This window comes from Aythya marila (genome assembly GCF_965140915.1).
Source record: "Aythya marila genome assembly, chromosome: 5".
In the NCBI taxonomy this organism is placed as follows: domain Eukaryota; kingdom Metazoa; phylum Chordata; class Aves; order Anseriformes; family Anatidae; genus Aythya; species Aythya marila.
This window is the reverse complement of record NC_139046.1, coordinates 21,863,566-21,879,516: the sequence shown is the minus strand read 5'-3', so window position 1 is coordinate 21,879,516 and position 15,951 is coordinate 21,863,566. Positions and strand designations below refer to the sequence as shown.

General features: G+C 56.0%; 2 protein-coding genes across 2 annotated transcripts in view; both read left to right on the top strand.

Annotated features, from left to right (window-relative positions):
- Positions 1-9,626: 9,626 nt before the first annotated feature.
- TNNI2 (troponin I2, fast skeletal type) lies at positions 9,627-11,362 on the top strand. Its single transcript, XM_082760831.1, has 5 exons — positions 9,627-9,688; positions 10,001-10,129; positions 10,339-10,428; positions 10,563-10,739; positions 11,067-11,362. The coding sequence occupies exons 2-5, from the start codon at positions 10,007-10,009 to the stop codon at positions 11,163-11,165; spliced, it is 489 nt and encodes a 162-aa protein (XP_082616957.1). The 5' UTR covers positions 9,627-9,688; positions 10,001-10,006; the 3' UTR covers positions 11,166-11,362.
- A 956-nt stretch (positions 11,363-12,318) lies between these two features.
- The window catches only part of LSP1 (lymphocyte specific protein 1), a 40,147-nt gene continuing 36,514 nt past the window's right edge, over positions 12,319-15,951 (top strand). Inside the window, exon 1 of the mRNA XM_082762055.1 lies at positions 12,319-12,512. Within this exon, the coding sequence (XP_082618181.1) occupies positions 12,433-12,512 (80 nt within the window). The 5' untranslated portion in view covers positions 12,319-12,432. The remainder of the gene's footprint in view (positions 12,513-15,951) is intronic.

Genomic DNA, 15,951 nt, shown 5'->3' with positions numbered 1-15,951 from the left:
GACCCCAGGAGCGAGCACCCAGCTGGGCAGGCTCCGTGCTGCCCCAGGTGAGCCTCGGGGAGGTACAGAGCCACCGGCTGAGGTGTTTGCTCAAGAGGGAAAGGTGCCTGGGTGGGGATAGTATCCACCCAGCTCTGGCTTTTAATGCCCTGCCAGGGCTGCTTTCTAGCTCTGGTGTTGCTTTTCCCTCTCCTTGCATCCCCACCAACACGTCCCCACGGCCCGTTGTCCCCCTGCCCGCCCCGTGTCTCCTGCCCAAGCGATGTTCCTGGGAGGGCTGAGCGTGGAAATGAGCCTCAGGAGGAGGGTGCCCTGGTGGAAGGCGCAATGGGGAGCGCTGCTGGGTGAGAGGGAAACCAGCCTCAGCTTGTGTCTGTGCTGGATTCCCGTGTCTGCATCTAGAGGGCAGGGCAGGTACATGCTGGGATATGGGGCTCCGTTATCTGTGCTCCCAGCCAGAGCTCGGCCTCCTCATGAGGTCTCCTACAAATGAACACGGGTGCGAGGCAGAAAGGCCTGGTCCTGCACTGCTGGGGCAAAGGGGGGCTTGCTGCTGGGTTTGGGGGAGGAAGGAAGAGAACCAAAGCCAGGAGGCTCAGCCTGTGGGGTGGCAGGCTGGGAGGCTGTGGACCCAAATTACAAAGGAAATACAATTAGTTATGAGGGGGCAATCACCCTGAGGGGTCAAACTTCAGGAGGGGTGTGGGATCTCCATCCCTGAGGATGTTCACACCTCAGTGAGACGCTGCCCCTGGCTCTGAGCAGGACCTCGCTCCGGATCTAACCCTGCTGGTGGCCCTGCCCTGGGTTGGGGCTGCAGCAGGCAACCTCCAGGAGTCCCTCCCAAGTGAATTATTCCCTCGCTCAGTGATTTTATGATTATTGGTCCCTGTGCTTTAGGAAACCAGCCTGGAGAGCTGCACCAGGCGAATGCTGAACATTATACATGCTTGTCACCATTCGTCTGCCGTGAGACAAAAATGATTATGGGCTGTCATCGTTCAGCCTGGCTATGTGCTGGCTGTCCTCCAGCCTCAGATTTTTTTTTTTTTGGCTGGTCTCACAGTTTTTGAGCACTGGAGACTATCTAAGCTTCTCTCACAAGGAGTAAGTGTGCCCATTTTATAATGATGCTAGTTAATGAATATTTATCTCACAATCCTATGGTGAAACTTTGCCACAAAAAGAGTTCCTCCTCTAAAACTCCCGAGCTCCTGGGTTTACAGGGCGTTATGCAGGCTGTAGGTTTTTTTCTTTTACAGTATATTTTTATGTGGTTTCAGAGAGAAAGAAAGTTGACTTAAAAAATAAATAAATAAAAATGCCGAGAGCGGGATGCTTCCCGAAACTACATCTCCCAGGCTGCCCCTCTGCTGCTGCTCCCTGGGGTGCGAGACCGGGGTCCCGGCCCCACAGGCGCTGGCATCGTGCCCCTGCCCACGGTAAAGCCCTGGGGCTGGGGGTGTTTTGGGGCAGGGTCCCGAGCTGTGTGGGGCTGCTGCTGTGGGGAAGGGGGATTGGGAAGAGCCGGGGGGCATGGGAAGGAGGGAGGAGCGGGGGGTCTTTGTGCTGGACTGCGAGCGGGGGGAGCGGGCCTGCCCTGAGTGAGGCTGTTGGTTTCTTGGAGGGGCAGGGAGCTCTTTCCCGACCCCCTTCACTTTTTCCCATCCTCTGCCCTTTCCCCATCCCCTTCCCCTCCGTGTGCTTCTGATAGCTGGGTGCTGTGCTGCCAGCACCCTGTGGCTCGTAGTTTGTGCCTCGAGGCACGCAGGTATCTGAAGAAAGGGGTGCACGGATCTGTGAGCTGTAAAGGTTTTACGCCCAGATTCTGGGGGCAGCTAGCTTGACCCACGTGCAGAGGTTTTTCTAGGGTTGTACATTCAAGGGAATTAAAAGACTGAGTGCTGGGACATCAAATATTTGTGTTGATAAAACTGACCTCTTTGGAGGTGCTGAACAATCACTGTTCTGCTGGCTTCTGGAAGCCGTCACCTTCTCATCCCACTTAAAGAACTACTTGCCTTTAAATTGCAGATAATGAAGGTTTTTAAAGTCTCCTATCCCTTGCCCCTTTTCCTATCTCTACTCCCACTCTTTTTCCCACTGTGACTGCCTGCTGCTGGGGCTCTGGTATCTGGGGCTGTTCCTGCCCCAGCCTGGGCTCACGTTGCTCCTGGATCACTCATGCCGTGGAGGTGTCCCCAGGAGCACCTCCACCACGGGATGCCTCCGTCCTGAACACCCCAGGGCTGATAATGGGGGTGCAGAGATCACCCTGCTCCCCCACAGCTCCTTCTATCTCAGCTTTGTAGGCAGAAAGAAACCCAAACCTCCTGCTTCTCCATATTTCAGGCTTGGCGGCATGGAGCCACCGGAGAAGCAGCACAAGGACCTTGTGGCTGTCGTGCTGGAGGGCAGAAAGTGCCCCCCGAAGAAGAAGGGTGTCACGGGTGAGTGGGTGCCTGCCTCCGGCGTCTTCTCAGCTGGGTGCGGAGTTTTTCAGCAGTCTGTGCTCATCCCTTCCCTCCCCAGGCCGAATCATGGAGCACCTTCAGAGGACCTTGCAGAGGCCCATCTCCTGGCGGCTGTCTTCTCCCGTGGCTCTCCCGCGGTGCTGCACAGGTGGGTGAGGCTGCCGAGGGGCTTCACTGCTTTTTTTTTTCCTAAAAATGTGTTTTCTTGGCTCACGTGGTACTTGGGGAAAAAATAAAAAACACCAAACAATAACAAAACCACGTGTAAAAAACAACAGTGGGGTTGAAGTGGATAATTTCTAAAGGATCATAACTGATGTGGCCACTGGTTTGCAGAGCAGTTGCTAACCTTGGGGAGGGAAGTGCTTTGCACTTTATCGCCTTTGTTTTTGATCTCAATTGCCACTTCACATTATGTTATTATTCTTACTCTAACAAAGTATTCTTGCTGCAGCCTCATTTTGGCATGGAGAGCCTGAAAGCCATTTCGGGTGTGGAGGCATGCTGAAACCTTACTCATTTAATCACACGGAGGTCTCAGTCTGGTCTCCAGACACGTCCTGGCTCCTGCTCTGGTCTCTAGCAGGCACTGAGGTCGTGCAGACACAGGGACACCGTGCCCAGGTGTCAGGTCGCTCCAGTAATTCTACCCTGGGGCAGGCTCGGTGGGAATGCCAGATGGATCACCTCCTGGGTACATCAGTGCTGGTCCGAGGGGTTAGCTGGTGGCTTTCCCAAGGGCAGGGGCTAAGGCACCTTCTGCCGAAGTGCACGTGATGGCAGTGGGAAAAGCTCCAGCGAGGAGTGAGCCCTGAGCTCAGGCCCCTCACTTTGGCTCTCGATGTGTCCTCTCCATCGCTGGAGGCAGGTTCAGAGGGCAGATGCTGCTGCTGCTCATGAAAGCCCTTGTGTTGACTTGTTCTGTCCCTCCAGGCTCTTGCCCAAACCTGATGAGGAGTAGCAGTGAGGCACGAGGAGAGAAGCCCGGGGAGGTGGTGTCTGCAGCCCCGCAGCCTGGCAGGATGCCCCGGTCACCCTGCTGGTCATCGTCAGCAGGAAGGGATGGCCCCAACAGCACGGCACACCAGGGCTGGCGGAGCGGTCTGGGGGTCCAGGTGGGCACCTGCTGCACGCCCGTACCTCTGTGCAGGGCAATGGGCTGGGTCTTTGAGTATTGGGGATGTGCAAGGCCCTTGGGGCTCTATTGTCTGTGGGTGGGTTGGGGTCCCAATGCCTGCTCGCGTCTCCTTGCCCGAGCAGCTGAGAGCTGAGTTTCTGCGCTCTCACCAGTCCTTCCCTGTCTTGCAGGTGGAGGAGGCTGACAGCAGAGGACCAGCCCGCAGTGTGGGCTCCCTGGTGCTGGCATCCCTTCCTTGTGCCCTCAGACCCAGTCCCTCCCCTCCTTCTCTCCTGCCTCGTCCATCACCCTCCCCTCCCGAGGCCAAGCTTGCCAGCCACTTCCCCCTCTTCTCACCGCTGTCACAGGGCTCCGGGCCTGGCTCCAGCCCTCTGCCCTGCGCTGGCCCCAAGAAACTTCACAGAGGGAGCTGGAAGAAGAAGAACCCGCATCCTGAAGATCACCCTGGCCCCAGCCCAGAGGAGCCTGCACGTTTCCCCTTCGCACGACCCATCATTGCCCAGATAACCGACTGCATCTACCTGGGGAACCTCAACGCTGCCTACAGCGGGCGGGTGCTGTGCACGAATGGCATCGACAGCATCATCGATGTGAGCTCCCTGCCCAGGGACCGCAGCCTGAGCATCATCCCCTGCACCTGCGGCCGGGCAGGCTTCAGGCACAGCTGGCCACGGCTCAGGGTTGACATCAGGGCTTCCCTGCACGGGGGTCATCACGAAATAGGGCAGCCTTGCTTCTTGGACATCAACGAGTGCATCAAAGCCTCAGTGGAGAAAGGGAAGCGTGTCCTCATCCACTGCAGGGATGGTTACTCTTTAGGTCCTACTTGTGTCATCCAGTACCTGATGGTCAAGCACAGCATGGGACTGCTGGCAGCCTATGGGTTTGTGAGGGCACGGTACCCACTGAACATCCAGGAGTGCCATCAGGACCTGCTGGTGGCTTTGGAGATGTCCCTGCAGCCTGGCACTGCCAGCTTGGCGTGCCTGAAGCACTCCCTGTCGAGGAAGATGGCGTGGAGCTAAATGGGACCTGGTGGCTGTGCTGTTTGCCAGCAGCCCCACAGGAGAAGAGCCAAAAGGAAAATAAAATGAACCCCATGTCAGGGGGAAAGAGAAAACCGTAGCTGTGGGGTGTGTAGGACAGTGCTGGCACGGGATGCAAAGGTGATGGCTTTGCTTTGCAGAAGCTCCTAGAGGCTGGTGTTGGCAGACATAAAGCTTAGGGAGCTCCTGGGGACATGCCAGAGGGAGAGGGGATGTCCTGGGCAAGGGTGGGAGCTACGTGCATTGGTCTGATGTGATCTGGGGAAAAGGCAGTCAGCCACCCCGTTCCTCAGTCACCCTGCGGAGTTTTTACCATGCACACTACTGCTGTTGGGCTGCTATTTTTTTATTTTTATTTTTTTATTTTTTCCCCTGATAATATCATCCTTGGAAACAAGGCCTAAGGTCTCCTGGTGTCGTGCTGGACAAGTCACCACATGGCCCCTGCCCACTTGATGCTACCAGGGTGCTGAAGAGGAGACAACCCAGCTCCTTGGGCATGGGGACTTCTTGAACCCATCACCCTCTGGCTTCGATCTCTCATCCAAGAGCTGCTGTCTGGCAGGCCAGCAGGGGCCAGGATGGGTGTAGTTCTGTGGGGGGCTGAAGAAAATGGCTGCAGACACTTTGGAAAGAATAATAAAAAGTTGGTTTAACTTTAGGGTCATGCGTGGCTCTCCTGGGGTGAGTATGAAGGAAAAGTGAAGTGGCTAAGCTGTGCCTTGCTGGGTGACCTCTGCTGCTGACTGCTTGGGGTGGCTGCTGTCTGTTCCCAAATGCACTCACTGCACTCTCTGTTCTTTATTTTTCTGAGAAGCCGGCTTTAGCTGGGCCGAGCAGATACCCCAGGAAGGCTAGTGGGTATTTCCCAGCTAGAGGCCAGCACCAAGTGACACTGACACTCCTGCTGTGGCAGGGTTGTGGTGATTTCACTACCCAAGCCATCTAGCTCTCGATGTTTGAGAGACTAATCCTGAGCAAACCCAGCCTCGCCCACACAGGACCCCAAAGCAAGACCCCAGCCCCATCTGGGGCTTCTTTGGCAGCACCTGCAGTGCTGCTCGTGTGATGCTACAGGCAGGCTGCAGCAGCGGATTTGCTGCTATTTGTGTGACGTCTGAGAGGAAAATTAGTCCTGACCGTGTCTGAATCTGCTCAAAATCCCTTGGCTGACAGCGGAGGGAGCGCCTGGTCTGTGGGAGGAGGGCAGGAGCTGTTTGGACTCTTGTCTCCATGGGATCCCCTGCACACACATACACACACACACATACCCGCTGCATGTGCTCTGGATGGGGCTGGTGAATATTTCCAGAGCCATTTCCATCTGCCTCTTGCTTGGGCTGTGGGGATGTGGGTGTGAGGCACCCCTCAGCAGCCTTGGGGTTACCTTTCTTGCTGGTAGCGCGAGACTGCTCCCCATGTGCTGCAGGGAGCCAGCAGCAGGCTTTGGGTTTGGTTTTTAAATAAATGTATAGTTGTGATGAAATATTTCACACGAGGAGGAGCTGCGAATGTCTCCCTGTGTGGTAACTGAGGCTAAAAGAAGATGCCAGTGCTGGATGGCTCCCTCAGGGATGGCTCTTCCACATGCTGCTGGTGGTTGGTTTTTGGGGGGGCGATGCAGGATCCGCAGCCTCCTTCCAGCAGCGTTCCCCAAGGGCAGGCAGAGCTGCTTCTCTCCGGCGGGGCTGCCTCGCCTGCCCCAGCCAAGGGAGGTGCACCGGGGACTCTTGCACATCATTGGTCTGAGAAGGTCTCCATGCCCTTAAAGAGAAGGTGGATTTTCTGCTGAGCCACCCGAGAAGCCCTTTTATACCTCCTTACTCAGCCAGCTGCTTCGGCTCGCCAGTCAGTCCTGGCCGGCCAGCGGGGCTCTCTCTTTCTCCTGTGGATTTGGGTGAGCTGCTTTGCATGTCTCTTACTGACTGGCTTGCTCTGCAGGGGGTGACGGGGAAGCAGGTTCTCTCACATGAGTTTTGGGGAGGTGAAGGCTGGGTGGGGTGACCTGCTGGGGGAATTAGGGGTGCTGACAAAGCCACCTCCGTCCTCTGCCTGTTGGAGAGGGTCTGGCATCGGGGAGCCTCCCTCTGTCTTTCCCAGCTGCCTTTTCTTTTTGCTTTCATCCTCACTTGGTTTTGCTCTCTGCCCTAAGCCCCCTAATGCTGACTTCTCTGGGACCACAGGAAAAAGCATCCTCAGCTGCGGCACCCTGCAACAATCCCCACTCACACCCCTCCGCTCCGTGCAGCCCTTTTCTCCCCCCAAATCACCCTCGCCACCGGGAGACCCCCAAAACAAGGACCATCATCCAGACTGGCAGCACCATGGGGATGATTTTCAGCCCAGCCTGGCGTTGCCTCCTCCCGTCCTTGGTGCTCGCAGCGCGGGGTGCAGGGACGCTGGCAAAAATAGCTCCTGCTCCTTGTCCACCTGCGGTGGTGGCTGTCGCCCTGTGTCGCCCCGACCTCCCCGAGTCACGGGGCCTGGCACCGGGGCCAGGCTGCCGTCTGAGGAGACAGCTGCAGCTCCTTGTGCAGCTCCCCAGCCATTTTTAGAAGCACTTTTCTCCCCCCCCTCCGCCCCTTCCCAGTAATGTGATGGGCCCGCACATTTTCCAGGATAAAGTTTCCTGGGGGAGCTTGGCCCTGCAGCCCGTACCTCCTCCCTCGGGCACCGACCCCGTTAACGCTTCACCTCCCAGGCCTGCAGGTTGCAGTGTTTTGGGGGATTGTCTCCTCTGCAAGGGAGCAGCTTCCTTTGGGCTTGGCCAATGTTCCTGCGTCCTTCCATCAGCAGACACAAGCAGGAAATATTGCTCTGATAGAAAAACGCAATTACATTTACGGGGGAAAAATTGCAGCATGATGTTCCCTCTGGTACTTTTCCCTCTCTTCCCGAAGATGCTGTGTTGTGCCTGTAAAATCTCCACTTCCAGCAAATGCAAAAAATCCTCTGATGAAGCTGTTCATACCTTCACCAGCTCAGCAAGAGCTCTCAGTCCTGTGTCCCATTATCTGTGCATGTTCCATTACCTGATGCAGACATGTGCTGGCAGCAGCATCCTCCAATGTCCTTGTCACCTGTGGCTGCTGCCTGGCTCCATTCCCAGTGCCCAAAGCCATCATGGTCTTTGGGGTATGTCTCCTCCATGAAGCGTGGCAGTGCTGTTTTCCCCATTAGTAGACAGGGAGGTTGAAGCTCGAAATAGCCATTTAGTTTGCTACAGCCCTATGTGATAAGAGCTGTATGACAGAGTCAAGTGGCAGACAAACTAGTCTTCCCCCCTCTTCCTTCATTGCATAAAGTGGCATCTTGGGGGCCAAGGAAGAATCACCCCTGCAGGGCTCACTGTCACAATCCCTTTTTCTGGCCTGGCACCGCTTGTCCCAGTGCAAATGTAGCCGTGAGCTGGCACGTGCTTGCCTCTCGTCTACAAACCTCAGCCTAGTTCCCCTTGAGACGGGAATTTGGAGAAGTTGGGACAAACCCCTTCCTCTTTTTCTTTCTTTGTCTCGGGTAATCTTGCTTTGTTTCTCAACGCAAGAAAACCAACACCAGCATGAATAATTGTAAATTATTTTTTTGGTTTTCATTGCAGGCTCACAACCATCTAAAGCAAGATGTCTGAGTAAGTTCCCATTTTCTCTCTCCGCTATGTCGCTGGCCTTTAAACACTTCCATCCAGCTGCCAGCTTTTTACACTTGTTAAGATACATCTGCTTGTTTCTGACTGGGATGCTAACTGCCTTTTCTCCCCTTTTTCTTCCTCCCCGTCCTTGTCTGCCTGCCCTACCTGACCAGTGAAGAGGTAAGTGTGTCCTGCTGGGGCTTTGCCTTCAGCCGTGCTCAGCCCTGCAGCCCTCGCCTCGCAGCTCCTCCGTCAGGAAGGTGGCTGCACCTCCTCCGCCAGCAGGAGGGTGCTGAGGGGACACTGGGGCAGGGATGGCCTTGAAGTCCAGGGATGGCTGTGGAAATGCAGGGCAAGGGTTTTGCCATGGCAGAAGGAGGGGTTCCTGCACCAGACTGCCTCCAAGTCAGCACTAGACCCCAGACTCCCCTCAGGTCACTGCAGGAGCCATGTCAATGAGGACCAGGTGCAGGGTCAGCCAGCGTGGCTCCATAGCTCCTCTGAGCAAGCTGCTCCATCCTCCATCTCCCCACACACCCAACACAGCACGAGGCAGAGCTTGTTCTCATGTAGAGAAGAGGATTTCAGGGCAGTGCACATACCCTATACCACAGTGCTGATGTCCAGCAGGTGCTCTGACTGCCCACTAAGCCCAGTGAGAAGGCCAGGAGGGCACTCTTTGCTAAGGCAGCACTTCTCAGATGGAATATAAGTCCTGTGCTTGGAGTCCTCAAGGACTCTGATCTCCTGTGGCCCATGCCCAGAACCTTACGAGCAAGATCCCACTGGTCAGTGATGCATTGCATCTCTGCGCTGGATGCCTTTTATCTGCAGAGCCCTTGGCTTCTGTCAGGAGGGCCTTAGCACCATCTGTACATGCAAAACCTGCCAGATTTGGTTGCAGTTCACTCCGCAGATCCTTATCCACTTCCTCCTGTATGTAGCAGACCAACACCCAAGCGCTGCTTTCTACTCGCCCACATCTGCACGTCGGATGCAGGGTGCATTTCCCCTGCCCCAGCCATACTCAGGCTCACTCTCCTCTGGCTGAAGGGCTGAGGACACAGCTGCAGTGCCGTGGTGGACCAAGGCTGTGGTTTCTCCTCTGAGCAGGAGACCTGCTGATGCTGATCTAGTGCACTGTAGGTACAAGAGGCAGGAGAGCTCTCCCAGGCTCGCCAAATTGTGAGGGTTTCATGCAGCTGAGAGTGCATTGCATTTCTTACCTGGTGTCTCAGGGAGGATGAAGCTGGTTTGGGGACCAAATGTGGATCAAGCTGCGGGGTTGTATGGGGAAAGGAAACGCATGGGGAAATGTACACACCGTAACCTTCTTTTCTATCATTTTTCCTTCCTACAGAAAAAGAGGAGGGCAGCCACTGCCCGGCGGCAGCACCTGAAGGTAGGTGACATTGGGCTGGGTGAGCTGTGTCCCTACTGTACCATCTCCTACCCCGAGCAGCTCCCCTAGGCACTCTCCTGCCTGGGAAAGGCCACGATGCACAATGTGAGGTTCCCTGTGTGCTTTTCTGCCCCTTACCAGGGAGCCTTCTGCACAGCGGGACTCTGGTGCTGGGGGAGGCTGGAGCCAGCATCCCCCAGAGCTTCTCAGCAGTCCCCCTGAATCCCCCCTGTGTGGGATGTGGGTGGTTTGGCCATGGGGAGCTTTCTTTTGCCCCTACTCCACGCTGATCATCCTCCTGTTGCTTTGCAGAGTGCTATGCTCCAGCTTGCTGCCACTGAAATAGAAAAAGAAGCAGCTGCTAAGGAAGTGGAAAAGCAAAACTACCTGGCAGAGCACTGCCCTCCTCTGTCCCTCCCAGGATCCATGCAGGAACTCCAGGTAAACACCTCTTTCACCCTTACGCCCTGCAGGCCACCCTTCACCATCTGGGATCAGATGGTCTTGAATGATGGCCTGGTCCTTCTCCAGCCTTCGGGCTTTTTGGAGACAGAGGGGTCTGTCAGAGACACAGGAGAAGGAAGAGGTCTGGCGAGAGGAACCACCTGCATGTCCTAGTACTCAACATCCCTCTCCGTTTTTCCTCCCAGGAGCTGTGCAAAAAGCTGCACGCCAAGATCGAGTCAGTGGATGAGGAAAGGTACGACACAGAGGTGAAGCTACAGAAGACTACCAAGGAGGTGAGCATCCCCTGGGGCCATCCCGTAGCTGCCTCAGCAGAGCCTCTGGCTCATCCTTCCTCCCTCCCCATGCCTCTTGCTGGTGCATGACGCTCACGCTGGGCTGTCTCTGCCCCTTCTTCTCCTCCCTGCAGCTGGAGGACTTGAGCCAGAAGCTGTTCGACCTGAGGGGCAAGTTCAAGAGGCCACCCCTGCGCCGGGTGCGCATGTCGGCAGATGCCATGCTGCGCGCCCTGCTGGGCTCCAAGCACAAGGTCTGCATGGACCTGCGGGCCAACCTCAAGCAAGTCAAGAAGGAGGACACAGAGAAGGTACCCATTCCCTCTCCCACATGGGCATCAGCCCCTGATATTGGGAGCTGATGCCTCCCTGCGTGATAGACAAGGTGGGGGGTGAGGGTCCTTTCTGCTCCATAATTCCTCTCCTAGCTCCCAGTGTCAAAAATGTGGCATGCGGCCCCAAAAGACGTACAGGAGGGGTGGAATTGGGCTCCTCTAGCTGACATGGGGTTGTCCAGGGGAGACGAAATGTTAGAGAACCTGTGGTGAGGTTTCCATGGCCAGAAGGGTGAAGGGGCTGTGCTCGGGGGGTATTTCACCCTGTGGAGCCATCCCACCACGTGCCCATCCCTCCTGCAGGAGAAGGACCTCCGCGATGTGGGCGACTGGAGGAAGAACATCGAGGAGAAGTCTGGCATGGAGGGCAGAAAGAAGATGTTCGAGGCTGGCGAGTCCTAAGCACTGCTGTTTCCACGCCTGCCTTTCCCACCCTCCTCCATCCCCTCCTGACATGGCTGTGGCCATGGCCACCTTCCCCTACCCCCAGCCCCAACAAGTCCTCGCCACGCATCGAGCCCACCGGCCGGGTGCTGTTTCCCTGGTTTTGTGCAGAGCTGCAGTCTGGAAGCAGCGGTGTAAATAAAGCTTTGGTGGGAGAGGGGGATGTCGCCTGCCGTGCTAGGGACAGGGAGGCCCCGTGCTGTGGGACCACCTTGGGGACGCTCATCTCCAGCAGGAGGCTGCCTTGGCCTGGTGTGCTCAGTGGGCAGCAGCACGGGATGCTCCCCTGCTGCCCTCCTCGTGGTCTCCATCTCGTGGTGACGGGGTTGGAAGGGACATTTCGTCTCTCCTAAGATCTGTCCTCTGACCCCATCACAGGAGCTGCCATGCCTGGGCACTGCTTGGGCAGGCAGAGGAGAGGGCTGGGGGTTTTGGGGTGGTGAGGAACCATCTGCCAGAGGAAGGAAGTGGGTGAGGCCACGGCACGATGCCATCGCCTGCTCTACCTCCTCCTGCTTCTGCTTGTTCCCCAGCGGGGGCTGAGTGGGGGCCAGGAGGTGATGGCCCCATGCTGGGCACTTCTTGGTAGCCTCTTGTTGGTTCTGGTCACTCCTTGCACTGGTGTTCATGCCCATGGTGCTCTGCTGTGGCTCCTCTCCATGTGGGGTGATGGCTGGGGGGACAGGAGCTCTCAGCCCAGGCACGGGGGGCATGCAGCCTGCGTTGGTGGTGCAAAGCAGCCACCCCCAGGGCTGCAGGGGATGTTCAGCACCTGGAGAGGAGCAGGCTAGTGCTGTGAGAGGTGTGAAATCCAGATTACCTCCGTGCCATGGTGATGGTGCCCCATACACCACAGGGTGCTGCGGTTCAGGGCTGCAGGATGTCCCCATATGAGCCGTGCCAGCACCAGGGGTGGCCCTGGGTAGCGGTGGGTTGCCCTTCTCCCTGCTGGGGGGGATGTCCACGCTCCTCCCTTCCCCTTTAGTTTTTCTTAGCGCTTCCCTCTTTCGAGGCTGCCGACAGAGGCGAAACCTTAAAATAATCTGAACCATTTTTAAAAAAAAATTATAATTTGCCTTCTCCCATCCCCCCTAAACCCACAAAGTTTCCGGCACAGCTCACTTCTGCCCAGCGCAGGAAGAGCGAAGCTGCGGCAGCAGCACCCTTGCGCGCCGTCCCCCCAGCCCTGAGCCGTCCCCAGGGCACTGTGCCGGACAGGAGGGAGATGTCGGACTCGGAGGAGTGCCACCAGGGTGCAGGAGGAGAGGACCAAGTGGGAGATGAATCCCACCAGGAGAGTGAGAGGTGAAGCCTGGGGACTGGGGAGCCCAGCGGAAATGAATCTGGGAGGATGGGGAGCTGGGAGGGGAGGTGTTGGGGGGAAGGAATGTCGTGGGGCCAGTATGAGAATGATCCATGGGACATGAAGGTGATCAGATGCCTTGGCAGGGTTTTGGTGAAGCCCTTCAGCTATGGATAGACTTAGATTTCCTAAAGGTCCCATCTCCTTTGAACTTCAAAGCCGCTGGGGGGGTTGGTTCAGTGGGGAACCTGTACTCCCATGCAAGCTCAGCGAGGGGTCTGGCTCCAAGACTGGGGCCTGCCATGGTGCCCCACAGTTGAAATCAGCCCCGTCTTTAAGGCAAATTGGGGCAGACCCTGCTGCAGGATGTGTCCTCTCTCAGTGCGCATGGGTGGGTGACTTTGGTGGGAAGGAGATGGGAGGCAGGAGGGATGCCCAAACCCCTCGCAAGAGGGATCCCCCTTGCAGGAGGGATGCTCAGACCCCTTTTGCTCTCACCTGCTGCCTTTGCCATGGCTTGTAGGACCATGCTCAGGATTTGTGACACCAGCAGCTAACGTGGCTGTGGGATGGGGCTGAGAGGAGGTGCTGCCTTGGCGGTCGGATTTCTTTTTGTGTCCGCTACGCCTATAAACTGAATTAACCTGGACATTTTTCAGGCTGGCTGCTGTCTTTTGTCAGCTTACACATCTCCCCGTTCCTCCGGTCTGCTTTGTTGCTTTATCAACAGACTGTGATTTTACAATCTGTTGTACTCTGTACTTGTACTCTGGTCACTCCACAGCAGGTGGCTTTCCATAGGGGTTAAGGGGAAAGAGACCAGCAGCAGCGACCAAACTGCAGCTGACTGCAATAGGGGAAGGCAGAGGTAAGCTTGGCCGAGGAATCCCACAGAAGTATTCAGATTTGGATGCAGCCAGGTTGAGGCTGAGCATCCCTGGAGCCTGGGGGTTGCCTGATTTTCTCCTCCAGCTTCAAAGCTCGCATTAGCATTTCTCTGCAAGGCTGCTGAAAGGCAGCACACTTCATGTCGAGAGAAAAAAACACCCCTGAGTGACAAGGAGAGGGGAAAGGTGTGTCATCTCCTATCGCTGACGGCTGCGCTGAGTGTTTGGGCTGACACCTGACAGCAATTAGCCCTGGCTGAAGGCTTGACTGGAGGCTTCAAAAAGGTGCTGGAGCCGCAGTGTGTGACTGCCTGCAGGAACAAAGGGGAAAGCTTTGCTGCTGGGGGGTGCTGAGGTGTAATTCCAGGCAGTGCTCATTTGCCTTGCAGGGGAAGGAGCCTTTTTGGGGTGGCTGAGCCCTTTTTTGGGTGGCCGAGCCCCTTCACCTCTTGCTGCAGTGGGAGGAGGTATATTGGCTTAGCCAGGGCCATGCAGCAGGAGTCCCTGGTGGGGCAGCACAGGGCAGGGCAGGGCTAGGTGTTTCCTTTCTCTGTTTTCTCCTGGAGCTTCAGATAAATAAGATACGAAGGCACCTGTTTTATAGCATTGAAACTCTTTTTGAAACTTTCTGATAAATTGCGTGCATGGATGCTAATTAAAGCTGGTGCAGCCCTTTCTTTCAGATGAATTGTAATGAAATATTAAATGGATGGAAAAAAGAGAGCAAAAGTAATTTTTCTTTGTTTGTTAAAAAAAAAAAAAAAAAAAGGAGAATCACTTTCCCTCCTGATTTGTGTAATGGTTTCATGTGCAGCTCTGAACCCCTCCTTTTGCTTGCACTATTTACATGTTTGCCAAGCTCTCACAATTTCCACCCCCTAAATGGAGGAAGGAAGTGTGTGTTTGCTGCCTGGGGCTGCCTCTCTTCTGCCTGTGGTTAGCTCAGCTCTCTGCTCTCCTCACCTCAGGCAGAAGTTCTTCTCAAGGCCATCAGTGTGTGGATGGAGGGGTGGATGGATGGATGGAGTCAGGGCAGTGCAGCTAAGACAGTGTGAGGAGTGCCGGGGATGCGAGCGGTGGGATGGAGCTGCCAGGGAAGCCAATCCTGAGGCTTTCTGGTGGCAATGTACGCATACCTTGGAGATATGGGAGAGGAAAAAAGAAGTTGGGTTTGCTTGATGAGCTTTGAAATCTGCCCAGTGTATATAGAGGAATTCACGACAGGGAAGGCTTACACTCGTATAACTATTGAGGCAATCCCAGCCTGGACACAGCTTACCCCTTGTCCCTGTGTGACCAGAGGCATGCTGGCAGAACCTTGCTCGTGCTGGTGTACCACCACCAAAAACCAGCTGGAGTTGCACTTTTCTGCGAGCTGCCCTTGCTCTCAGGGTGTCTCGGGGCTGTGAGCCCAACACAAAGCCTGCCCTGCAGGACACGGCCACGTGACCGTGGCTCATGAAGCAGGTCCAGTTGTGGAGTGAGGGGCTCAGAGCCAAGAAGCCAGCTTCTCCCTAGTCCCCTGCCACCTCCCCTGCGGGGCTGCCTTCCCGGGAGCTGCAGGAAGCCCTCAGCAGCCCTTGTATGGTCAGCACCAAGGGAAGGGCTCCACTGCGCCAGCAGGCCCCAGGCTTTGCTCGGCCACGTCTGTCCCCAGCTGTCTGGAATTCTCCAGATCCTTAGAGGAGTCTCGAGGGTCTCTGCGAAGATGAGTCTTGTTGCTAAGTATACCCGTGTCTGAAAGGAGGCTGGCCGGGAAAGCTGATATGGGGAGAGCCCTCGGCACATGGGATTCCTTGGGGGAGGGATGGCTGAGCCCCACACGGGGTGACCGCTCCGAGTTTGCCCCAGCTGGGAGCAGAGGAGTGAAGAGGAGTAGGGGAACACACAGGGGAGGGCCAGCAGACCCCAGCTGGAAGACCTAAGGAAGCTGGGCAATACTGCAGCATTTCCATATTAGATGTAGGTGTTCTGGCAGGGGCATTAGGGATGAAGAGCTGCCTCTAAATATAGGGACGTATCAGGTGCCTTCACTGCCCCTTTCTCCTTGCAGGAAACCCTGGCTTGTCTTGCCTATTTTGCAATGTAAAGCTGGGGGTTTGGGAGTGTGGGTGTTAATAGGGGATAGCCCAGGAGCTTTTATTTGAGTTTTTTTAACCACTGAAGGATGTGCTAGCCAGAGGGTTAGCTGAGCATGGGCTGCCAAAAAAAAAAAAAAAAAAAAAAAGTGTGTATTTTAAAACAGTTTAAAAACACTTGGGGTGAAATCTGGCTCTGAAGCCTGTGGGATTCCCTTCTCTGTGGGTTCTGGAGACAGCTTGCTGTGGGGCTGGGTGTCCTGGCACCAGTCCAGGAGTTTTGCCAACCCCCCCACTGCTGGCTGCTGCTGGAGCCCATGCCATGGGGTCACCCAGCCCCTCCAGCATCCCATGGCTGCACCCCAGGAGGGGGAAAGCCCTGCTTGGCCTTTGTCCAGCATCACTAAAGCACATCCCTTCGTGCCACGAGGAGCACCAGGAGTCTGGGCTGAGCTTTGGCCTCCCACGGCCGTGGC